We start from the raw sequence: 25,576 nt of genomic DNA on the forward strand, positions 1-25,576 counted from the left end.
GCCAGTGCCAAAGATATTTAAGCATCACACAGTCACCCATTTAGACGGTTACAAAGAAAGTATTTAAGAAGATAACTTGAAAATGTGTCCAATTGAATAGATGAGCTGTCCAAGTGTTTGAAACCACAAATTGTTCTTGTTAACAGATCTGGAGTACACATAGTTAGCTGATGTTGCGAAAACCACATTCTGAAATTTAATATATAAACACAAAAGTTTATAAATACTCGGCAACCCCGTGTCTGCGTGGGTTTCGCCTCCACAACCCAAAGATGTGCAGGATAGGTGGATTGGCCAAGATAAATTGCCCCTTAATTGGAAAAAATGAATTGGGTACTCTAAATTTATTTTAAAATAAATAAATAAATACTCGGCAAGTTTGGCAGCGTTTGTGAAGAAAGAAAGAGTTAACATTTTGAGTCTTGTACGATTTATTCTTCAGAACTTTCTTCCATTCCAGTATTTTATTTCTATTTCAGATTAAATGAAAATCGCTTATTGTCACAAGTAGGCTTCAAATTAAATTACCGTGAAAAGCCCATAGTTTTCCAATATCCTGGGTATTTTGTTTTTATTCTGGAATTAAGACCATTATACATAGAATCATAGAATTTACAGTGCAGAAGGAGGTCATTCAGCCCATCGAGTCTGCACCGGCCCTTGGAAAGAGCACCCCACTTGCGCCCACACCTCCACCTTATCCCCATAACCCAACCTAACCTTTTTGGACACTAAGGGCAATTTAGCCTGGCCAGTTCAACCAACCTGCACATCTTTGGACTGTGGGCGGAAACCGGAGCACCCGGAGGAAACCCATGCAGTCACGGGGAGAATGTGCAGACTTCACACAGGCAGTGACCCAAGCCAGGAATCGAACCTGGGACCCTAGAGCTGTGAAGCAACAGTGTTAACCACTGTGCTACTGTGCCGCCATTATACATGTTTGTGTGCAGAGAGAATGTGATGGCCTCATTGCAATCAGGCAATTATTAATAAAACGGCCATTATATTAAGTATCTAAAGAAAGAAAATGTACCAGCATCTGTGATTACTTAGAACCTCCTAATTCTCACCTTTTTCCCCCCTGCAGAGGTCAGAGTAACTGGCTGCAGCTGGATCGCAGGGTTTTGGATCATGATTTGCCTAAGAAAACAGGACCTGTGGCCTTATTCTTTTCAGTCAAGTGAGTTCATTGGTATTTGCATAGAATTGAGCTCATATCGTGCACCAAGAACACATTTCAAAGTTGGTCATGTTCTTGATTAAAACTTTAGCCTCAAAGTGTTAATTTGAGTTCACTTAAGGGCAGCTGTTTGAAATGGAGAGTTGGAATGAGACAAAAGGAATTTAAAAATAAATGAGGTGGTATTTTCAGTTTTGGGCGTTAATTGAATTCTGAACAGGAGCTTCCTGGATTCAGGTGCAGTATTCAGATGCTACTGTAAAAGGAACTGACACCATATTTGTTACCCAAATCAGCAACATTTGAACTTTACCAGTGCCTCCTATCTTCCAACACGACTAAACGGTATGAGCTCACTGGAATAGAATACCCACTTCTTTAAGAATTGTCATTTTATTGCAAAAAACCAAAATGAGACAGTGGTTATGGGATAGATGTGAATTGTCAGGTGGGAAGAAACTAAGCACTACATTATTATGTTATTGCTGTTGCCCAGAAACTGTACCAGATGAGTCCCATAACATAAGAGTGACCATATACTTCTGGAATTGTTACCGCTTATGCATGTCCTTCTGGTGACTGTCCTTTTAAGGGTCACACAGCAGAGTAAGTGTCAACTGGTCTGGGTGGCAATCGGGACCCGGAGTGGGGAATCACCCCAGGGGGAGGGGTCTCCTCGTACCGAGACATTTGAGAATTAGCTGCACGCATGCAGCTCCTGAAGATCGCTTGTAAATAAATCCCTTTTTGTTCTACTAATGAAGTTTCTGAAAGTGCATCATTACAGTCCTGTTACTTGATTATCTCTTTTTTATTATAAGTTTAGAGTACCCAATTCTTTTTTTCAATTAAGGGGCAATTTAGCATGACCAATCCACCTAGCCTGCAATTTTTTGGGTTGTGGGGGTGAGACACTGGGAGAATGTGCAAACTCCACACGGACAGTGACCCGGGGCTGGGATCGAACCCGGGTCCTCGGTGCCGTGAGGCAGCAGTGCTAACCACTGTGCCACCGAGCCACCCTTGATTATCTCCTCTTTATTTCTTAACGTCTCTCATCCCACTTACCAAGGTAGATTCTGCATCCTGCTAGTTGACCGTGAGTGCACCAGCAGCCAAACAGACTGGAGCCATGTTCCAGGCCAACCTCATTTAATTATGTCAGGGAACACAAGTGCCGTAACCTGCAGGGCTACAGACCAAATGATGGAAAGTGGGACTGGGACTGGGACTGGCTGGCTTGTTTCTAAGCAGGCGCAGACACAATGGACCTAATGCTTTCTTCTGTGCTGTAAACTTTCTATGATTCTATGAACTCTTCCCCCCCCTGGGGGGTGTTGAAATGCAGTTTACCAAATCCAGGCATAATATTGATGGTGCTGGAGACTGCTCCAGTAACAGTATGATCAAAGAACAAAGAAAAGTACAGCACAGGAACAGGCCCTTCGGCCCTCCAAGCCTGTGCCGACCATGCTGCCCATCTAAACTAAAATCTTTTACACTTCCTGGGTCCGTATCCCTCTATTCCCATCCTATTCATGTATTTGTCAAGATGCCCCTTAAATGTCACTATCGTCCTTGCTTCCACCACCTCCTCTGGCAGCGAGTTCCAGGCACCCACTACCCTCTGTGTAAAAACATTTGCCTCGTACATCTCCTCTAAACCTTGCCCTTCGCACTTTAAACCTTTGCCCCCTAGTAATTGACCCCTCTACCCTGGGAAAAAGCCTCTGACTATCCACTCTGTCTATGCCCCTCATAATTTTGTAGACCTCTATCAAGTCGCCCCTCAACCTCCGTCGTTCCAGTGAGAACAAACCGAGTTTATTCAACCGCTCCTCATAGCTAATGCCCTCCATACCAGGCAACAACCTGGTAAATCTCTTTTGCACCCTCTCTAAAGCTTCCACATCCTTCTGGTAGTGTGGCGACCAGAATTGAACACTATACTCCCAAGTGTGGCCTGAGGTTCAATACAGCTGCAACATGACTTGCCAATTCTTATACTCAATGCCCCAGCCAATGAAGGCAAGCATGCCGTATGCCTTCTTGACTAGCTTCCCCACCTGTGTTGCCCCTTTCAGTGACCTGTGGACCTGTACACCTAGATCTCTATGACTGTTAATACACTTGAGGGTTCTACCATTCACTGTATATTCCCTACCTGCATTAGACCTTGCAAAATGCATTACCTCACATTTGTCCGGATTAAACTCCATCTGCCATCTCTCCGCCCAAGTCTCCAGACAATCTAAATCCTGCTGTATCCTCTGACAGTCCTCATCGCTATCCGCAATTCCACCAACCTTTGTGTCGTCTTCAAACTTACTAATCAGACCAGTTACATTTTCCTCCAAATCATTTATATATGCTTCCAACAGCAAAGGTCCCAGCACTGATCCATGCAGAACACCACTAGTCACAGCTCTCCAATCAGAAAAGCACCCTTCCATTGCTACTCTCTGCCTTCTATGACCTAGCCAGTTCTGTATCCATCTTGCCAGCTCACCCCTGATCCTGTGTGACTTCACCTTTTGTACCAGTCTGCCATGAGGGACCTTGTCAAAGGCCTTACTGAAATCCATGTAGACAACATCCACTGCCCTACCTGCATCAATCATCTTTGTGACCTCTTCGAAAAACTCCATCAAGCTAGTGAGACACGACCACCCCTTCACAAAACCATGCTGCCTCTCACTAATACGTCCATTTGCTTCCAAATGGGAGTAGATCCAGCCTCGAAGAATTCTCTCCAGTAATTTCCCTACCACTGACGTAAGGCTCACCGGCCTGTAGTTCCCTGGATTATCCTTGCTACCCTTCTTAAACAAAGGAACAACATTGGCTATACTCCAGTCCTCCGGGACATCACCTGAAGACAGTGAGGATCCAAAGATTTCTGTCAAGGCCTCAGCAATTTTCTCTCACCTCCTTCAGTATTCTGGGGTATATCCCATCAGGCCCTGGGGACTTATCTACCTTAATATTTATCAACACGCCCAATTCCTCATCTTTTTGGATGTCAATGTGACTCAGGCTATCTACACACCCTTCTCCAGACTCAACATCCACCAATTCCTTCTCTTTGGTGAATACTGATGCAAAGTATTCATTTAGTATCTCGCCCATTTCCTCTGGCTCCACGCATAGACTCCCTTGCCTATCCTTCAGTGGGCCAACCCTTTCCCTGGCGACCCTCTTGCTTTTTATGTACTTGTAAAAAGCCTTGGGAGTTTCCTTAACCCTATTTATCAATGACTTTTCATGACTCCTTTTAGCCCTCTTGCTAAAGTTCCTTCCTACTTTCCTTATATTCCACACAGGCTTCGTCTGTTCCCAGCCTTCTAGCCCTGACGTGTGTGTGTGGTGTGTGTGTACTGTTCATCATTTAAATGGCAACAGACTGCAGAATATTGCAGTACAGTGTGATCTGGGTGTCCTCCCACATGAACCACAAAATGATGGCATGTAGGTACAGCAATTAATTACCAAGGTAATTAGAACTTTAGCCTTTATTGCAAGGGTAATGGAATATTAAAGTAGGAAAGAATACAGGGCAGCACCATGGCGCAGTAGGTTAGCCCTGCAGCCTCACGGCGCCGAGGTCCCAGGTTCGATCCCGGCTCAGGATCACCGTCCATGTGGAGTTTGCACTTTCTCCCCGTGTTTGCGTGGATTTTGCCCCTACAACCCAAAGGTGTGCAGGGTAGGTGGATTGGCCACGCTAACCTGCCCCTTAATTGGAAAAGATGAATTAGGTACTCTAAATTTGTAAAATAAAAAGTAGGAAAGTATTGCATTGGTGAGATTGCGCCTGGCGTACTGGGTATCGTTTTGGTCCCTACTTACGAATGGGTAGACTGCATTGGCGACAGTTAAGAGAAGGTTCACTAGTTTCTTGGAATGAAGGGGTATGTGGAAGCTTTGAGCAGGTTGGGCCTATACTCAATCGCAATTAGAAGAATGAGAGGTGATTTTATTGAAATATAAATGATTCTGAGAGGACTAGACAGGGTAGATGCTCAGAGGATGTTTCCGAGAGCTAGGGGGCACAGTTTAAAAATAAGGGGGCTCTCATTTAAGGTGGCGATGAGGAGGAAATTCTTCTCTCAGAGGGCTGGTAATCTTTGAAATTCTCGACCCATAGAGAAGAAGAGGTTTGGTCATTGTGAATGTATTCAACCCTGAGTTTTGATCTGCAAGGGAGTCGAGGGTTATGTGGGACAGGCTGGGAAGTAGAGTTAAGGCTACAACCAGATCAGCAATGATGTTATTGAATAGCCATGCAAATGTAAGGGGCCACATGGTCCAGTCTTATTTTTTTTAAACAAATTTAGAGTATCCAATTCAATTTTATTCCAATTAAGGGCAATTTAGCGTGGCTAATTCACCAACTCTGCGCATCTTCGGGTTGTGAAGGTGAGACCCACGCAGACACGGGAAGAATGAGCAAACTCCACACAGACAGTGACCCGAGGCCAGGATCGAACCTGGATCTTCGGTGCCATAAGGCAGCAGTGCTAACCACTGTGCCACCATGCCGCTCTAATAATAATAATCTTTATTATTGTCACAAATAGGCTTACATTAACACTGCATGATGTTACTGTGAAAAGCCCCTAGTCGCCACACTCCAGCACCAGTTCGGGTACACAGTGGGAGAATTCAGAATGTCCAATTCACCAAACAAACGTGTCTTTCGGGACTTGTGGGAGGAAACTTGAGCACCCAGAGGAAACCCACGGAGAGAACGTGCAGACTGCGCACAGACAGTGACCCAAGCCGGAATCGAACCTGGGACTGTGAAGCAACAGTGCAAACCACTGTGCTACCGTGTCGCCCATGGTATAGTCTTACATTCATGGAACCCCTACAGTGCAGAAGGAGGCCATTCAGCCCATTGGCTCTGCACCGACCCTCCGAAGGAACACTCTACCCAGGTCCACTGCCCCATTTGGGTGGCACGGTAACATAGCGGTTAACACTGTAGCTTCACAGCGTCAGAATCCCAGGTTCGATTCCCGGCTTGGGTCACTGTCTATGCGGAGTCTGCACGTTCTCCCCGTGTCTGCGTGGGTTTCCTCCGGGTGCTCTGGTTTCCTCCCACAAATCCCGAAAGACATGCTGTTAGTTAATTTGGTAATTCTGAATTCTCCCTCTGTGTACCCGAAAAGGCACTGGCATGTGGCGACTAGGGGCTTTTCACTGTAACCTCAATGTAAGCCTACTTGTGACAATAAAGATTATGATTATTATCCACTCGGCCCTATCCCCGTAGCTTAACCTGCAAATACCTGGACACTAAGAGGAATTTTAGCCTAGCCAGTCCACCTAGCCTACACATCTTTGGATTGTGGGAGCAAACTTGAGCACCCATAGAAAACCCACGCACACACGGGGAGAACTGTTCCTATTCTTCATGTCCTTGTGTTCAAGTGGAATGAATTCTTTCTATGTGTGTCACCTGAATGTATAATGTTCCTTATAAAATTAGCAAATACAGACACAGTTGCAGAAAACATCCTGTAAATTATTGATACAGAACCTAAACAGTGAAGATAAAGAATCACACAGAACCAGAAAATATTTTTGCAATGACTTTTTTCATACACAATGCATCAGATCGCTAATACATCTAAGTTACAGTAAATTTGACCTAAAATATCAACAATTTAAAAACTCTGAAGGTATAGTTCCACATAATCCATGTGGAATTTTAGTATCTGCAATTTTTTGCCACCAGTTCCGTGTTATCTGATACTTCTATTCAAGCTATAATTGTATTTTCTAATGTTTTTGAATCGTCTTTAAGTTTTATTTTCATTATTTATTTTTTTTAAAGAATATTTTATTGAAAATTTTTGGTCAATCATCACAGTACATTGAGTATCCTTTACACAATAATATAACAGTATAAATAACAATGATCTGTTTTATAAACAAAGAATAAATAATATATAACAAAAACTAAAACTAAATGGCAATTGCCTTGTCTCAGATAAACACTCTCCAAAAATATGGTTTAACAATCCAATATACAATTATTTATAGCAAAGACCTATACATATTATACATATATATTAATAACCCTGAGACTCCTTCTGGTTCCTTCCCCCCCCCCCTTCCCCCCTGGGCTGCTGCTGCTGCTGCCTTCTTTTCCATTCCCTCTATCTTTCTGTGAGGTATTCGACGAACGGTTGCCACCGCCTGGTGAACCCTTGAGCCGATCCCCTTAGGACGAACTTAATCCGTTCCAGCTTTATAAACCCTGCCATGTCATTTATCCAGGTCTCCACCCCCGGGGGCTTGGCTTCCTTCCACATCAACAGTATCCTGCGCCGGGCTACTAGGGACGCAAAGGCCAAAACATCGGCCTCTCTTGCCTCCTGCACTCCCGGCTCTTGTGCAACCCCAAATATAGCCAACCCCCAGCTTGGTTCGACCTGGACCCCCACTACTTTCGAAAGCACCTTTGTCACCCCCACCCAGAACCCCTGTAGTGCCGGACATGACCAGAACATGTGGGTGTGATTCGCTGGGCTTCTCGAGCATCGCGCACACCTATCCTCTACCCCCAAAAATTTACTGAGCCGTGCTCCAGTCATATGCGCCCTGTGTAACACCTTAAATTGAATCAGGCTTAGCCTGGCACACGAGGACGATGAGTTTACCCTACTTAGGGCATCCGCCCACAGCCCCTCCTCAATCTCCTCCCCCAGCTCTTCTTCCCATTTCCCTTTCAGCTCATCTACCATAATCTCCCCCTCGTCCCTCATTTCCCTATATATATCTGACACCTTACCGTCCCCCACCCATGTCTTTGAGATTACTCTGTCCTGCACCTCATGCATCGGGAGCTGCGGGAATTCCCTCACCTGCTGCCTCGCAAAAGCCCTCAGTTGCATATACCGGAATGCATTCCCTTGGGGCAACCCGTATTTCTCGGTCAGCGCTCCCAGACTTGCGAACTTCCCATCCACAAACAGATCTTTCAGTTGCGTTACTCCTGCTCTTTGCCATATTCCAAATCCCCCATCCATTCTCCCCGGGACAAACCTATGGTTGTTTCTTATCGGGGACCCCACCAAGGCTTCCGTCTTTCCCCTATGCCATCTCCACTGTCCCCAAATTTTCAAAGTCGCCACCACCACCGGGCTTGTGGTGTATTTCTTCGGTGAGAATGGCAATGGGGCCGTCACCATAGCTTGTAGGCTAGTCCCCCTACAGGACGCCCTCTCCAATCTCTTCCACGCCGCTCCCTCCTCTTCCCCCATCCACTTACTCACCATTGAGATATTGGCGGCCTTTATTTTCATTATTAGCGATTGTTGCTGCATTGAGTCTGCCAGGAGACTTTATAGCCCAAAGTAAATCAATTACTTTAACAGAAAAGACAAAACCAGCCTGAATTATTAATCCAGAAAATATGTTTTCACAGTCTTTCTTTATCTTGGTTGTGTGACTATTTTCTCTGCCAAACTCTCAACGGAATAATGAGCAATGAAGAACTTTGCGAAGTGGCCAATACGCCCCCTGCAGGAAAAAAGCAAATTACAAATCAGTTCAAAGTAATCGCGATACGAGAGATATTAACTGAACACATCATATAGTTCCACATACTTGAGTTGAAGTATTTTTTAATCCAATACATAATTTCAGCAAGTGGAAAACTAACATTTTTACCCATTTTTTAAAAATGGAAATGATATCTCATATTATACCATACTCCAACATGTTCAGATTTTGACCTCTGCCATAATAAGATTTTTAAACAAATATATTTTAAGTAATTTTAACCCTTTATCTATAGATTTGTTTTAATGAACATTTAAAAATTTATATACAAAACATAATACAAAAAAGGGCAGCCCCCCAAACCTCCCACCCTCGCAACAGCTGACCGTGACCAGCTCTTCAAAATACATAACAAATGGTTGCCATCTTATATAGAACCTCCCAATCTACTCCCTCAGCACGCATTTAATTTTCTCCAAATACAAAAATTCCAGGCAGTCCCCAGCCATACCGAGGCACTGGGTGGAGAAGCTGATCTCCACTTCAGCAGAACCCTGCCTGCGAGCAATCAGCGAGACGAAGGCTAAAACATCTTCCCCGCTCCTGCCTGCAACTCCGGCAGCTCTGACACCCTGAATATGGCCTCTAAGGGACCCAGCTCCAGCTCCCCACCTAAGATCGCTGACATGCTGCTGAAGAAGAAGCCCCAAGTTCATTAGCATAGGACATGCCCAGTACATATGTTGGTGATTTACTGTGCCTCTCCCAGACCTCTCTTCTACACCCTCAAACACCAGGCTCATCCTCGCCCTTATCAAGGTGTCCAATGCACCACCTTCAGGTGTATGAGCCCGAGCCTTGCACACAACGACAAGGCATTTACCTTGCGTAAGGCCTCATACCATCCCCCCCTTTATCTATAGAATTAATGTCGTAGTCCAGCATTTAAAAAAAATCTGTTCATGGGTTTGAAAAATAAAATATTTACACCAAAGCGCAACTGCATCGAATTGTGACTTTCCATAGGAACATTTGAAAATCAATATACTCTGCATCAACAGCTGAAGGGATTATGTTTGGGGTGAGATCAACATATCACTCTTAGACTTCATTCTTTGTAAGTTGATACTACCCAAACTTTGCTTTTTGTGAAATTTGTGTCCTTCTCTTCCTACATTGTGTCCTCTTGCTGCTGATACATGATCTGTTAACTCTTACCAGTGTTTTTATCATTTCTACTTGGCACTATTGCTTTGCCTCCAAGATTTATCTTTCCTGATCAATTCTCTTGCCCCTGTCAACAATTTACAGCTGCAACAGTCAGTCTTCTCTCTGAATAAGAGTGTTGTCCATTGTCTTAACCCCCCTGTGCTTGAAAGCCTGCAAGTAAGAATTACAGGTTCTACACCGTAATATGTTAACTAAGACAGTCAGTCAAATATAATTCAAACCCTGCAGCAAACTAATAGTTTACTGAAGTCAAATCCTTTCATCTATGTCAGTGACCTAATAATAGTTAGAGGGAAGAAAGATAAATGAGCACCAAGGTAGATTATTCCCACTGATAATACTGCTCTCACTCCCTCCATAGTTTCACTGATTGAGACATGCTGACGAGCGAAGTCTGAGGCTGAATCCCAAGATGTGCTGATTTAGCACACCTCAGATGGGGGGAGGGGAGTGGATAGACATGTCTGAGTGTTAGGTGAGGACAGGATTGTGCTCAACATGTTGCCCCCAAGGTTTGACAGCCTGCTGACGCTCATAATGCAGCAACATCAGCCATTTGTATAAGGTACCAAAGAGTGGAACCAAATTCCAGCAATTAATATGTTGGGAGTGGAGGGGAGGAGAACATAAGCACATTCTTCTGAGGCGTCTCTATTTGTCCTGCATTAAAAATGGTGCTCCTTGGTAGGATCTGTCATGATATGCAGACATGCACATAACGAGATACAGACAGGTAGCTAATGAACACAGAGAACAGGACATAACCAATCAGCAAGCAGAACACTTGGGGGTGGTTTCCCACTATAAAAGGCACAACGCACTCACACTCAGCCTCTTTCCACTAAGGACATCTACAGAGTGAGTCCGGTGTATATATCACTTAACACCTACAGCACGTGGCTAAGAGCTAGTCTGGTTCAGACAGACAGAGTAATCACACTTAGGTTAACAGAGAGTCGAACTCACATAGAACTGTGCTAACTGTGTGACAGGTTCAATAAATCAAATTGAACTAACTTCAAGGTCTGGAGTCTATTTCAGTTATAGCTGCATCCAATTACTTTTTTTTCCAATTAAGGGGCAATTTAGCATGGCCAAACCATCTAATCTGCACATCTTTGGGTTGTGGGGGTGAAACCCACGCAGACATGGGGAGAATGTGCAAACTCCACATGGAGAGTGACCCAGGGCCGGGATTCGAACCCGGGCCCTCAGCGCTGCAGTCCCAGTGCTAACCACTGCGCCACATGCCACCCCCTAAAAATTATTTTTGCATATTTCAGATCTAGTTTGATGACTGGAAAAAATATTTTCTCTGCTCTTCATGTTTATGTGCATTTATTCTTGCATCATTCTTCAACCAGACTTGTTCTCGGAAATCTGTAATTAACCACTAGGGGGTGTACATGGAATCTAAAAACTACCTTCTACGAAGCAAAGTTCAAGCCATGAAGTTGTTTTTTAAAAATGAATAACAACGAATGTTATTTATTTTGCTGCCAGTAAAATGCAGAAATCTGTCAGTTAAAGCTTTCTTTTTGATGAATGTATTAATTTGCTTTAGGTTTTACATTGAGAACATATCATTCCTGAAGGACATTACCACTGTGGAATTATTCTTTCTGAATGCAAAATCCAGCATTTACAAGGTAAGAATGTTTAGCCAATGCTTTATTTTGTAAGCATCTTTCAGTTCATTGTAATAAATATAGATTATAATTATTGCTATAGAAATCACAAACTTAAATCTGCATTTTCTTGTAATTTTTTAAAGGATTTTTTAAAAAAGTGTTAGAAAGGATTCTGTGCAGCAAACAATTGGATTCAAATCTAGGGTGGGGTCCTCTCTCTTCCCAGCCGCATGTTTCTCGGCGCGTGCCTTTGGCTGGCGGTCAGATTCTCTGTTCCCTCTGCTGTCAGTGGCAATTCCCTTTGATGCCACCCCACGCTGCCAGGGAACCCGTGGAAGGGGGTGCGCAGCAGGCGGGATCAGAGAATCCTGCTGGCGTGATTGGCCAGAGAATTCCAGCCCTAAACTATTTTATCGGCCTGCCGGAAGGTAAGAAATTGGATTTCCCATGGGTTAGTATTTGGATCACTGCTTTTCTTCATCTATATTCATGACTTTGGATGTGCAAGACACAATTTGAATATTTGCAGATGAAACAAAATGTGGAAGTATTGTGTACTAGGAGAACAGTGCTAGACTTTAAGAGAGCACAGGCTGGTAGAATGGACAGGCACATGGCAGAGGACATTTAATGTGAAGAAGTGTAAAGTGATACATTTTGGTAGGAAGAACAAGGAGAGGCAACAAAAATAAAGAATACAATTCTAAGGGGGGGGTGCAAGAGCAGAGAGACGAGGCAGTATATGTGAACACATTGTTGAAGGTGGCAGGGTAGGTTGAAAAAGTGAATAACAAGGCATACGGGCTTTACAAATAGGGGAATAGAGTACAAAAGCAAAGGAGTTGTAGTGAAACAAAAACAAAATACTGCAGATGTTGGAAGTTATAGTGAGCCTTTGGCCTCGACGGGAGTATTGTCTCCAATTCTGGGCACACACTTTAGGCAGGTTATTGTGAAAGCATTAGATATGTTGCAGAAAATGTTACGAAAATGATCCCAGGGTTCATTTACCTGGATAGGTTGGAAAAGAAAACATTGAGAAGAGATTTGTCCGCCATTTTAAAAATCATGAGGTGTCTGGATTATCAATAGGGAGAAATTGTTCCCATTGCTGGAGGGGTTGGAAATCAGGGGATACCAATTTAAGGTGGATGGCAAAAAGAACCAAAAGTGACGAGAGGAGGTTAGGAGGGGCAAGCTAACTCGGTTATGTTGAGTTGGCATCTTCCTTTAAGCTCTGTGGGTTTGCAGCAATGAGATCTTCTGGTAGATTTTCAAACCACAAACTGGATTCAGCTTTGTTGAGAGAGGCTGTTGCGCCTGCTGTTGAACCAAATCCAGTATATTTTTGCACTCCAGAGCTGGGTCACATTACCTCTCTCTGGCTTCAATCTGGGGCTTTTCTTGGCCATTGTCTCTGAGAGACTCAAGTGGCTTGTGGCCTTCACAAATCCAACTTGGTTGTTGCTGTAGACCGGTATTCTTTGTTTAGCACAAAATGTTCTTTTGAAAATGTTTTATTATATATAATTATACACAGCAGATGGCATTACAAAATAATATTCTCTGTAGCTATCTTCATAACAACAGCGAATAATTGGGATCTAGAATGTGTTTCCTGGGAGAGTGGTAGAGGTAAATTCAGTTGTGGCTTTCTGCAGGGGTTTTGGATAAGTACCTGAAGAGCACAACAAAAACAGGGCTATGGGGAAAAGACCAGGGCGAGGGACTAGCTTAGTTGCTTTTGCAGGTACAGACATAATGGACAAAATGGCTCCTGTGCTACAACCATTCTATTTTGAAATGCAGCCACATCAAGTTTCATGACTTACACTGGATGTTTAAAGCTCACTGTAAATTTCATATGGTGATATCATCACAACACCTTTTCTCCCTTGGTTGTCAACTTTACAAAAGCAAGGGTATTGAGAATATTTATCTCGTTGCAAAAAAATATTATTTTATTGACGTAAGTCCAGAGTGAGAAAAATCTATCACCTCACTTCATCTAAAGACATATTTTATTATGGTCTTTCATCCCACAAGTCCTGTTGGTGGTCTACTTTTAGGAATACTAAGCTATCAGTCACACTAAATATTAAATAGGTGTTGTTAACATTTCTATGACCGTCAATTCCACTTGTCAACTAATATGAATGCAACTCCTTCCTTAATTAATTACCTTCTCTGGCATTTGTTCCACATATCCACTATCCTGTGGGATTTTTAAGAAAGCATTCTAACCTTGCTCCGCTCTCGTAAATTTTGTACTTGACCTTACGGCCACACTTAAGACTTCTTACTGAGAGCAAAGGAAAATCTTGGAGTTGTTTACTCTGGTAAAAAGGCTTCAGAAATGTCTTGGAGCAGTTATGTGTCCTGAACTAGGATAATTTTTATCAATTTATATAACCGCACAAAATGTGGTGAGTTTGATTTGGTGTAATGAAACACAAAAAAGAACTTTGCGCATTTTAATTTCAAGAAAAGGCAAACCCATTCAAGCAATAAACATGTATGCATTTGACAAGTGATTTGAGATAACAACCTGCTGCTGAAGATCATTTATAAACATTCCTCACAACTGGTTTAGCAAGCATTTCTGCATTTCTGTACTTTGAGAAAACAGAGCTTGCCTTATTTTACGCTTTTAACTTGAGGCAGAGTATGATTGCCAAAAGAAGACAAATTGTTGCTTGATCTATTAGTAGGTTACAGCTCTGCATCTTGTAACAAAGTGAACTCTCCCATAGAAGCCACTTCACAGGGTTTGGAATTCATTTCCAGAGAGCAGTATCTGCATGATCATTTTGCCATCAACAAAGCTATGAAATTCCAGCAACATCCATTCCTTAAATTCTTATTTTACAAGAAAAATTTAAACCAACTTTGGTAGTTCATGTTGAATTTTGAATTCCATGATTGTGAAGTCAGTTGGTACAGAGAGGGGGAAAGGACCCCACCAGCCCTAACCGTCATTCTTAGACCGTTCCACCAGTCCGAACCGCACTCTTCGACTGTTCCACCAGCCCTTCACTCTTAGACCTTTCCACCAGCCCATACCTTTACTCTTGGCTCTTCTCTCCGTGTCTTCATGTATTACTAAAATCCCTTCATTTCCTTCAAGACCTTTTTGAGTAACCTCCAAAGCCTTTTTGTAACTGTTCAAAACAGCATTTCCTGTCTTTCTCAGTCTCACACTATGCTCCGCCCAGCTACTTAAACAAAGGTTCTCCCTGAGATGGTCATACTTGAACCTGTTCTCGTTATCTTTGCTGATTGCCCACTCCCGTTTATACAAAAGAACAGAGCTTTGCCATTCACATGCAACTAGCCTTCCATTGACGGGCAAATAGGGTCATCAGACACTGATGGGCTGATGGACGGTCAAACAAGGTTGTCCTGAATGGCAATGTATCTTGAGTGGATCATCCTGGCTGACCTGGGACATCCTGTATATTCCCACTAATGAGGTTAAGTCTGAATGAGACAAGGTAATTCAGACTGTGGGCATATCCCTCTGACACTGCTGCTAGCAGTCTTTCCTTCAGTCTGTTTAATACCTAAATTGCCTGCTACACATTGGACCCCATTTCTGGACCCAAGTTCCTAATACCTCTCGATCATGACAAGAAGCATGAGAACACAACATTTCTGTGCTACTTGGAAAACGTGTCAAAACCAACAGCAAAAAACAATGTTGCTTGTCAAGAATATTTATTTTCCCACTAAATTGTGAGCAAATATAGTGGTGCATAATTTAGTTGTATCTCTAGTACACTTGAGATCAGCTCAAGTCTATTTCTTGTCCAGTACAAGATGTTTTCAGCATTTCTACTCTATCCTTCTGAAATAGTTCAAATAGTGGGATATCAAATAAAGATGAAGCTATAAAACCGTGTAACAACTATGTGCTTTTGCTGTAATATATGCGATGCTGTTCTTCAAGGTCATGAAAAATGATTAGACTCAAGACTGGTAATGCTGCACTCACAGTTTTGATGCTAACAGCACCAACATCAAAAGATTCACCGGGGTAGCATGGTGGTGCAGTGGTTAGCACTGCTGCCTCACGTCGCCAAGGTCCCAGGTTCGATCCCGGCTCTGGGTCACTGTACATGTGGAGTTTACACATTCTCCCCGTGTTTGCGTGGGTTTCGCCCCCACAACCCAAAGATGTGCAGGGTAGGTAGATTGGCCATGCTAAATTGCCCCTTAATTATGACTTCCGGTGGCGGCTATGAGAGAGTAGGTCACACGTTTGGTGGCTCCCATTTCGGTCGGACCTTTGGACCTGTTATCCCGACTTATTTGGCTTTTGAGCGCGGAACTGGAAAGCAATAGTACTCGGGCACTGAACCCATACAGAATTGTGTGGACTTGAGAAGCAGGAGGGACCGTAAACAGCAGAAGAAGTGGTCAAGCAAGAGAGATCAATATGACCGATGTCCAGAGCAAGGCGCCGACAACCCAGCCTACAATGGAGCAGCTGCTTCAGGCCATGCAGGAGGGCTTTTTAGCTCTGAAGCGCGATAACTTGGAGCTGCTCCAGAAGTCAATGGACCAATTGGAAAAAAGGCTGGATGATTAGGGCTGCTCCAGAAGTCGATGGACCGATTGGGGGAAAAAGGCTGGATGATCAGGCTGAGAAGCTCCAGAACCTGGAGAAGACGGTGGAGAAGCAGGCTGACTTTCAAACGGTGGCGGAGGTGGAGATTCGGAGGTTGAGGGATCAGCAAAAAATGCTCCTGGAAAGGCTGGAGGACCTGGACAACAGATCTCGCTGGCAGAATGTAACAATCGTTGGCCTCCCGGAGGGGGCTGAGGGGCTGGATGCTGCCGCGAATGTGGAGGGTATGTTTCAGAAGCTGCTGGGGAACGAGGTGTTCCCTCGCCCACCGGTGGTGGACAGGGCTCACAGAGTGCATGTGAGGCAACGAGGGGGTCCCGCATGAGCGATGGTGGTCCGGTTCCACAGGTACCTGGACAAGGAGCGGGTTCTGCAATGGGCCAAGAGCACACAAAGCTGTACTTGGGACAATAGCATGTTTACCAAGAACTGAGTACTGAGGTGGCCAGGAGGAGAGGAGGCTACAGGCAGGTGAAGGAGATTTTGAATAAGAGCAGGGTGAAATTCGGGCTGCTTTTTCCGGCGTGACTGTGGGTTACGTATGAGAGTCAGCACCACTATTTCGAGGAACCCGAGGAGGCAATGGACTTTGTTCAGAAGCTAGGGCTGGCCCTGAGCTGAGGACTCTTGGGACTCATGGTAGACCTTTTAAGTCTATTTTGTTTCTCTCTCACCGTGAGAGATGCCTGCATGCTTGGATCCATTCTTTTCGTTTTTTCTACCTTTTTAGGTGGATGTATTTTGGTTGCGATGTGTTTTTCTTGTTCTTTTTCGTGGTTTCCTTGAATGTTTCCTTTTTGGGTTAGTTGTTTGGTTGGAGTTTCGGTAGGGGGAAAATATAAAAAAGAAAATAGTTAAAAAGGTGCGGTTATGATGGGGGTTTCGGGGGAATTTTTTGCAATCTTTTTCTGTGTGTGGAGGGGAAGGGCTGGGAGTACCTGATACTTCTTATCTCTATTTGTTTGATTTAAATTCTGCTATTGTTCGGGATGTTTCTGACTTGTATGGAGTATTTGTTTAAGCAGGACTGGTTTGGGGAAGTGGTATGGATGGGCTGGGGGGGGGCGGGGAGCCAGGGAACAATGGGCGAGAGATGTGCTGGCGCCGAACCTGGGAGCCACCAGGCTAGCTGGGTGGGCTAGTCAACGGAAGCCAGGTGTGGGGTGTTCATATAGTTAGATTAGAGCAGGGGTTAGGTGGTAGGATGGTGTTGCTAGGGGGGGGAGTTGATCTGATGACGAAGATGGAAATTGGACATGGCAACAGTGGGGAGGTCATGGGTGGAGCCGGCCAGGAGGCGGGCCATAGGATGCGTGACACATGGCTGGGGGGGGGGGGGGGGCTACCAAGGAACGGGGATGGCTGATCGGCAAAGAGGGGGGGGGCGAAGTGCCCCCCAACCAGGCTGATCACCTGGAATGTTAGAGGGCTAAATGGGCCAGTGACGAGGGCGCGTGTGTTCGCGCATTTGCGGGTTCTGAAGGCGGACGTAGTCATGCTGCAGGAGACACACCTGAAAGTGGCAGACCAGGTTAGGCTAAGGAAGGGCTGGGTTAGTCAGGTCTTTCATTCGGGGCTCGACACTAAGACTAGGGGGGTTGCGCTCCTGATTAATAAAAGGGTTCAATTTGAGGCGGAGGGTACAGTTGCGGATGGGCAGCAGATTTGTTATGGTTAGGGGTAAGCTCGAAGGGGTGAGAGTAGTCTTGGTTAGTGTGTATGCCCCTAAATGGAATGATGTGGATTTTATCAGGAGGTTGCTAGGGAAGATCCCCGACGGACCCACGCAAACTGATCATGGGTGGGGACTTTAACACAGGCCTGGATCAGTCGTGTTCAAAAACGGGCAGGTTGCCAGCGTTGGCAAAGGAACTGAGAGGGTTCATGGAGCAAATGGGGGAGTTGATCCGTGGAGATTTAGCTGGCCGTCGGCGAGGGAGTTTCCGTACTACTCCCACGTACACAAGGTGTATTCCCGAATTGATTTCTTTGTCATGAGTAGGGACTTGCTGGCCGGGATGGTAGGGGCAGAATATTCGACAATTGCCATATCGACCATGCTCCGCACTAGGTAGATCTACAGATTTGCAAGGATAGCTTTCAGCGCCCACAATGGAGGCTGGAAGTTGGATTGCGAGCGGACGAGGCGGTGTGTTAGAGACTCGGGATGCATGCAGAATTATGTGCAGGTAAATGATACTGGAGAAGTCTCAGCAGCGGTGCTCTGGGAGGCACTGAAGGCAGTGGTGAGAGGGGAGCTGATCTCAATCCGGGCTCACAGGGACAGGACAGATAGGGCAGAAATGGACCGACTGTTTAAGGAAATTTTACAGACGGACAGGAGCTACACTGGGTCCCCAAGCCAGAGTTACTCAGGAAACGACAGAGGCTGCAGGCCGAGTTCGGGGTGCTGACTACAGTCAAGGCTGTAGAGCAGCAGGGCAGCATGGTGGCGCAGTGGGTTAGCCCTGTTGCCTCATGGCGCCGAGGTCCCAGGTTCAATCCCGGCTCTGGGTCACTGTCCGTGTGGAGTTTGCACGTTCTCCACATGTTTGCGTGGGTTTCACCCCCACAACCCAAAAGGTGTGCAGGCTAGGTGGATTGGCCATGCAAATTGCCCCCTTAATTGGAAAAACAAAATGAATTGGGTACTCTATAAATTTATTTTAAAAAGAAGAAAAAAGGCCGTAGAGCAGCTTCGAAAGGCAAAAGGCGCGATATATGAGCATGGAGAGAAGGCCAGCAGAATGCTTGCGCAACAACTAAGGAAGAGAGAAGCGGCTAGGGAGATATGCAGGATAGTGGATGGGGAGGGAAATCTGATGGGGGACCCGGCAGGGCTGAACAAGGTGTTTGGGGACTTTTATAGTAAGCTGTACACTTCGGAACCCCCCAGGGGACCGGAGGGGATGAGGCGATTCCTGGACAGACTGAACTTCCCAAGAGTGGGAAGGGGGGGGTGGTAGATGGACTGGGGGCCCTGGTCAGGATCGAAGAGGTATTGGGGGCCTGGAGGTCATGTAGTCGGGTAAAGCCCCCGGGCCGGATGGATATCCGATGGAGTTTTATAAAAAGTTTGCCAAGATAGTGGGGCCGGTGCTAGTCAGGGTTTTTAACGAGGCAAGAGACCGAGGGGTTCTATCCCCGTCGATGTCGCAAGCCACTATTTCGATTATTCTGAAACGGGATAAAGACCCAGAGGCTTGTGGGTCTTACAGGTCAATCTCTTTGATCAACGTAGACGTTAAATTACTGACCAAGATCTTGGCGACTAGAATTGAGGACTGTGTACCGGACGTAATTGCGGAGGACCAAACCGGGTTCGTAAAGGGTAGGCAACTGGTGGCCAATCTAAGAAGGCTGCTTAATGTGATTATGATGCCCCCGGAGAGCAGGGATGCAGAGGTAGTGGTAGCTTTGGATGCGCAAAAAGGCTTTTGACCGGGTCAAGTGGGACTATCTGTGGGAGGTGCTGGGACGGTTTGGGTTCGGGGAGGGGTTCATTGACTGGGTTAGGCTGTTATATCAGGCCCCAGAGGCTAGTGTAAGGACGAATAGGATGACATCAGATTACTTCAGACTGCACCACAGGACAAGACAGGGTTGCCCTCTCTCCCCACTGCTGTTCACGCGGGCCATAGAGCCCGTGGCAATTGCTCTGAGAGCTTCAAGGGACTGGAAAGGGCTGGTCCGGAGGGGGAGTGGAACATAAAGTCTCGTTATACGCGGATGACCTGCTGTTATACATATCGGACCCAATGGCGGGGATGGATGGTATCATGGAAACCTTGAGGGAATTTGGCCGGTTTTCAGGATATAAACTGAACGTGGCTAAGAGCGAGTTGTTCGTAATTCAGGCGAGGGGGCAGGAGAGTCGGCTGAAGGGGTTACCGTTCAGGCTGGTAGGAGAAAGCTTCAGATACTTGGGGATACAGGTAGCACGGGACTGGGGTAAGTTGCATAAGCTCAACCTGTCCCGACTGGTGGAACGAGTGAGGGAGGAGGTTCGGAGTTGGGATGCGCTCCCGCTGTCACTAGTGGGGAAGGTGCAGACTATTAAGATGACGATTCTCCCGAGATTCTTGTTCATATTTCATTGTCTCCCTGTTTTCATCACGAGGTCCTTCTTTAAGAGGCTGAATAAAATTATCCTGGGATTTGCCTGGGCGGGGAAGACCCCGCAGGTGAGGAAGGTGATGCTCGAAAGGAACAGAGGGGAAGGGGGGCTGGCGTTGCCGAACTTCAGCAACTACTACTGGGCTGCCAACATAGCGATGATAAGGAAATGGATGGTGGGTACGGGGTCGGTTTGGGAGCGGATGGAGGCTGCTTCGTGCAGGGGCACCAGTTTGGCAGCCCTGGTTATGGCACCTCTGCCGCTCCCGCCGGATCAGTATTCCACCAGCCCTATAGTGGTAGCGGCTCTTCGGATCTGGGGCCAGTGGAGGAGGCATATAGGGGAAGTGAGAGCATCGGTGTGGAACCCAATCTGCGGCAATAACCGATTTGCCCCGGGGAACATGGATGGTGGGTATCGACTGTGGCAGAGGGCGGGGATTGCGAGGGTGGGTGATCTGTTCTTGGAAAGGAGCTTCCCGAGCATGAGGGCATTGGAGGAGAAGTTTGGGCTGGCGGGAGGGAATGTCTTTAGACACTTACAAGTGCGGGATTTCATGCGCAGGCTGGTGCCATCCTTCCCACGCCTCCCGCCAAAGGGGAGGCAGGACAGGGTAGTATCGAGGGGAGAGGTAGGCGAGGGTAGAGTCTCAGATATTTACAAAGAACTAATGGGAGCAGAGGATACACAGACTGAGGACCTGAAGCTTAAGTGGGAAGAGGAGCTCACGGGGGACATGGAGGACGGTATTTGGGCAGAAGCTCTGAGCAGAGTAAACATGCGCCAGGCTCAGTCTGATCCAGTTTAAGGTCGTGCACCGGGCCCACATGACGGTGGCCCGGATGAGTAAATTCTTTGGGCTGGAGGACAAGTGTGCCAGGTGCGCCGGTGGGCCGGCTAATCACGTGCACATGTTCCGGTCGTGCCCTAAACTCGGGGTACTGGCAGGGATTCCCGGACATCATGTCCCGGGTTTTGAAAACTGGGGTGGTAATGAGTCCTGAGGTGGCAATCTTTGGTGTGTCGGAGGACCCGGGAGTCCAGGAGGAGAAGGAGGCCGACGTCTGGGCCTTTGCTTCCCTGGTAGCCCGGTGACGAATACTGTTGGCATGGAGGGACTCGAGGCTCCCGAAGACCGAAGTATGGCGATCGGACATGGTGAGCTTTCTATGTCTAGAGAAAGTTAAGTTCTCCTTGAGAGATTCACTATCGGGGTTCGTGCCAAAATACCTCAATAAAATTGTTTACTAAAAAAAAAATTGCCCCTTAATTTGAAAAAGTGAATTGTGTACTCTAAATTTATTTTTTAAAAGATGCACCAGAAAGTCACCACAATTACACTGCTCACCATTACAATCAACCAGCAGCAGTGATAGTGGCCCACTCGCAGAATAAAAACTAACTTTGGCTCGTTATTCTACTGATTGGCCCAGATTTTCTGTTTATGTGAAATGCCAACTGGGAAAATGGCAGAACGCAGATTTTGCGCATTGAAAAAGAGCTGTAGGTTCTCGGGTGATGACACGTCTGTGGTGGGGAATGAGCATTACATATACAATCCCCAGATGGGGTAGCCAAGAAAATAGTTCCTGTGTCCAACAGCACAAACATGCATCGTCACTTTGTTGCTGTCACTCTGATAGTTACTTCATCCTTGGAAACCTTTATGAGGAAGTCCCATTGCAGGACAAATTTGGGCAGCTTGCTTTACACCATCATAATTCTTCACTAGACTATGGCTACTGGACACCACCAGATTAATTGAAGCACTTGAAGCATCTTCAGCTTAACTGTGTACAAGTGGTTCTCAGAATATCCTTGCTCAATTTGTGGATAGGCCTTATGCGCACATATCAGCTGTGCTTATGAAGGCTAATTATGGTGCCGAAGGGTCGACTTAGAAATGTATCTTTTTGTAAAATATAAGTTGATGGAAGCCCTTCAATGTAAATGTAGGAACGTTTTGGTAAAGTGAGCATTTTTGAATGGGGTGGTGTGGTACTCGTTTTAAAGTGATGCACATTGAGAGAGTGACATTACTTTACGTTGATACATGTATAGTCGTTGATGAAGGGAGTATTTAGGGCTGAGTGGGAGTGACCTTGATCTTTGAGTAAAATTGCAGTGCCTTCTTATGTTGCTACCAGTTCTCCATTCAGAAGCTAATTAAATTATTAAGCCTAGAGAACAATGCTTGCTTGATCTAACATTTTGGCTTGTGTTACGGATATTTCCAGTGACAGTTTGGAATGATTCCGTGGAATAAGTGTCATGGGCAGAGCTGTATCTGAGCTGGAGGTGGGTTGCAGATCTGTTTGCAGTATGTAGTATAACTTGAAACAGCTTCCATTCAAAAGCAAAGCTTCTACTCACCTACTTGGTCAGATCGAGGTATAAACCCATATGCTTAAAAATGGGAGAACTCTACAGTTTGACCTCCTCCTGTGCTCCTCGTCTTTTCTGCCAAGAATTGTTATGGTGCAGAAGGAGGCCATTTGGCCCATTGTGTCTGCACCAGCTCTCCAAATGAGAACTCATCAAATATAATTCCCCCATTTTCTCCCCTCACGCTGCACAACGTCCTTTTTAGATAACCGTCTAATTCCCTTCTGAATGCTTCAACTGAACCTGCCTCCACCACACTCTTGGGCAGTGCATTCCAAACCCTGACTACTCACTGCATTAAAAAGTTTCTCCTCAGATCACTTTTGCTTCTTTTACTAATTATTTTAAATCTGTATCCTTTCGTTTTTGATCCTTTCATGAATGTAACAGTTTCTCCCACTCTACTCTCTCCAGACACCTTATTGTTATAACCTGCCTACTTACCATTGGCTGGGGACTAATGACTATCCCACAATCCTGTGGGACTATGAGCTTCCCCAATGAGGAGGGCGGAGAAACCACTAGTAAACTCCTAGTATAAATAAGCTGGCTAGTTCAGTAACCAGGAGGAAGGAGTATGTAGCAAGGGAAGTTACTGCTACTGTTATAGTAAATAAATGTTATTACTTTGTATCCTTAAAACTCGTGCTGGATTCTTCGTGGCCCTTACAGAACTGGCGACGAAGGTAAAAGTGAATAGCTGTCGACACTGCTGAAGCCACCTCCCTGGATTTTTGTTGGATACAGGTTGGAAGTTGTTTTCTATTATACCATGCCTCTGTACGGACGTTTGGATGTTTTTGATGCTGCGCTGGAAAGCTGGAACCAGTACGCACAACGGATGCGTTACTATTTCCGGGCAAACAATATCACCGAAAACGAGCGCCAGGTGGTCATATTGCTCACCGCCTGCGGCCCGCATACGTTTGGGGTGATTAGGAGCCTTGCGTACCCAGCTGCGCCGGACACCAAAACGTTTGATGAACTTGTGAATATAGTGGGGCAACACTTTAACCCAACCCCGTCCACGATAGTCCAGCGTTACCAGTTTAATACCGCTGAGAGGACCCCTGGAGAATCCCTTGCCGATTTTCTATCCAGGCTACGCAGGATTGCGGAGTACTGTGACTATGGTGAGACCTTGTCAGAAATGTTACGCGACCGTTTGGTTTGCGGTATTAACAATGCAGCCACCCAGAGAAAGTTGTTAGCGGAGCCAACATTGACTTTTCAACAGGCCATTCAAATAGTCTTGTCCCGAGAGAGCGAGGAGTACAGGAGCTACAGGGAATGGAAGTGCATGCCTTGGGGCGCAACCCTTTCCATCCGAAAACGTCCCCCCTCACTCCTGCGGTACCTTGGGCGAGGCAACGTCCGGACCGACGCCAGTGGCCATCGGACATTCCTCCCCGAAGGGAGCCTTCCCCAGAGCCAATGGATGAGGAGCCATGTCCGTGTCAGACTTGTAGGCTCCGACCCCGTCGCGGACGGCGGTCCTGGGGACACCAGAGGCGCCGTCGTTCCGACCGAAACTGGGACCAGCCCAGGGGCCATAACTGGGACCAGCCCAGAGGCCGTATCTTCCATGTGGATGAACCTGCGGCGACTACTCCTGAGGACGTGGAGACGGAGGACGACTGCCTGCAGCTGCATTGTGTGGCAGCTCCCCGTGTGGCCCCCATTAAGGTGACAGTACGGGTCAACGGCCACCCGCTTGAGATGGAGTTGGATACTGGCACAGCGGTCTCCGTGATCGCCCAGAGGACATTCGACCGCATCAAGCAGGGTATACAGACGCTTACATTAACCGACTCACAAGCCAGGTTGGCCACCTACACGGGGGAACCACAGGACATTGCAGGAACTACAATGACCCCTGTTGTCTATGGACGCCAGGAGGGGTGTTTCCCACTTATCGTGGTGCGCGGCCATGGGCCCAGCCTGTTGGGTCGGGACTGGTTGCGCCATTTGCGGTTGCAATGGCAGCACATCCTCCAAACAGTTTCTGAAGGGTTGACTGAGGTGCTAGGACGATACCGAGATGTATTCCAACCTGGTTTGGGGAAAATAAAAGGGGCCGTAGCCCGTATCCAAGTTGAACCAGGAGCCACGCCGCGCTATTTCCGGGCGTGCCCAGTGCCTTACGCCTTGCTCGAGAAGGTAGAAGGGGAGCTCACTCGTTTGGAGAGTTTGGGTATTATCAGGCCCGTCCGTTTTGCTGACTGGGCAGCACCAATTGTACCTGTAATGAAGCCAGATGCCACAGTTCGCTTGTGTGGCGACTATAAACTTACAGTGAATACAGTTTCCCGACTCGACCGATATCCAATGCCTCGCATAGAGGATCTCTACGCGAAACTTGCAGGTGGACTCTCGTTCACAAAATTAGATATGAGGCACGCCTACCTGCAGTTGGAGCTGGACCCTGTCCCCCGACCATATGTAACGATTAATACACACCGGGGCCTGTATGAATATACACGGTTGCCTTTTGGAGTATTCTCTGCCTGCGCAATTTTTCAACGTGTTATGGAGGGCATTTTGAGAGGTTTACCACGTGTGGCTGTCTACCTAGATGACGTTTTGATTACAGGGACGTCGGAGAAAGAACATTTGGAAAATCTGGAGGCTGTCCTTGGACGCCTTTCCGAGGCTGGAGTCCGTTTACGTCGCACAAAGTGCGTATTTCAGGCAAAGGAAGTAGTCTACCTAGGTTATCGGGTGGACCGCGAAGGTCTGCACCCCGTCGCAGAGAAGGTGCGTGCAATTCAACATGCCCCCGTCCCGACTGACACTTCGCATCTTCGTTCTTTTCTCGGTCTCGTAAACTATTACGGGAAGTTCCTCCCCAATCTGGCAACTACGCTGGCCCCTTTGCACCTTCT

At 46.3% G+C, this 25,576-nt stretch overlaps 1 protein-coding gene across 4 annotated transcripts in view; it reads left to right on the top strand.

The window, feature by feature from the left end:
- The window catches only part of LOC140388314 (FERM domain-containing protein 4B-like), a 500,956-nt gene that overhangs the window by 267,410 nt on the left and 207,970 nt on the right, over positions 1–25,576 (top strand). For all 4 annotated transcript variants that reach the window (XM_072472276.1, XM_072472277.1, XM_072472274.1 and 1 more), the window contains exons 4-5: positions 1,091–1,183; positions 11,493–11,577. In XM_072472276.1, coding sequence (XP_072328377.1) covers positions 1,091–1,183; positions 11,493–11,577 — 178 coding nt within the window. The remainder of the gene's footprint in view (positions 1–1,090; positions 1,184–11,492; positions 11,578–25,576) is intronic.

This window comes from Scyliorhinus torazame, chromosome 13 (assembly GCF_047496885.1).
Source record: "Scyliorhinus torazame isolate Kashiwa2021f chromosome 13, sScyTor2.1, whole genome shotgun sequence".
NCBI classification, from domain to species: Eukaryota; Metazoa; Chordata; class Chondrichthyes; order Carcharhiniformes; family Scyliorhinidae; genus Scyliorhinus; species Scyliorhinus torazame.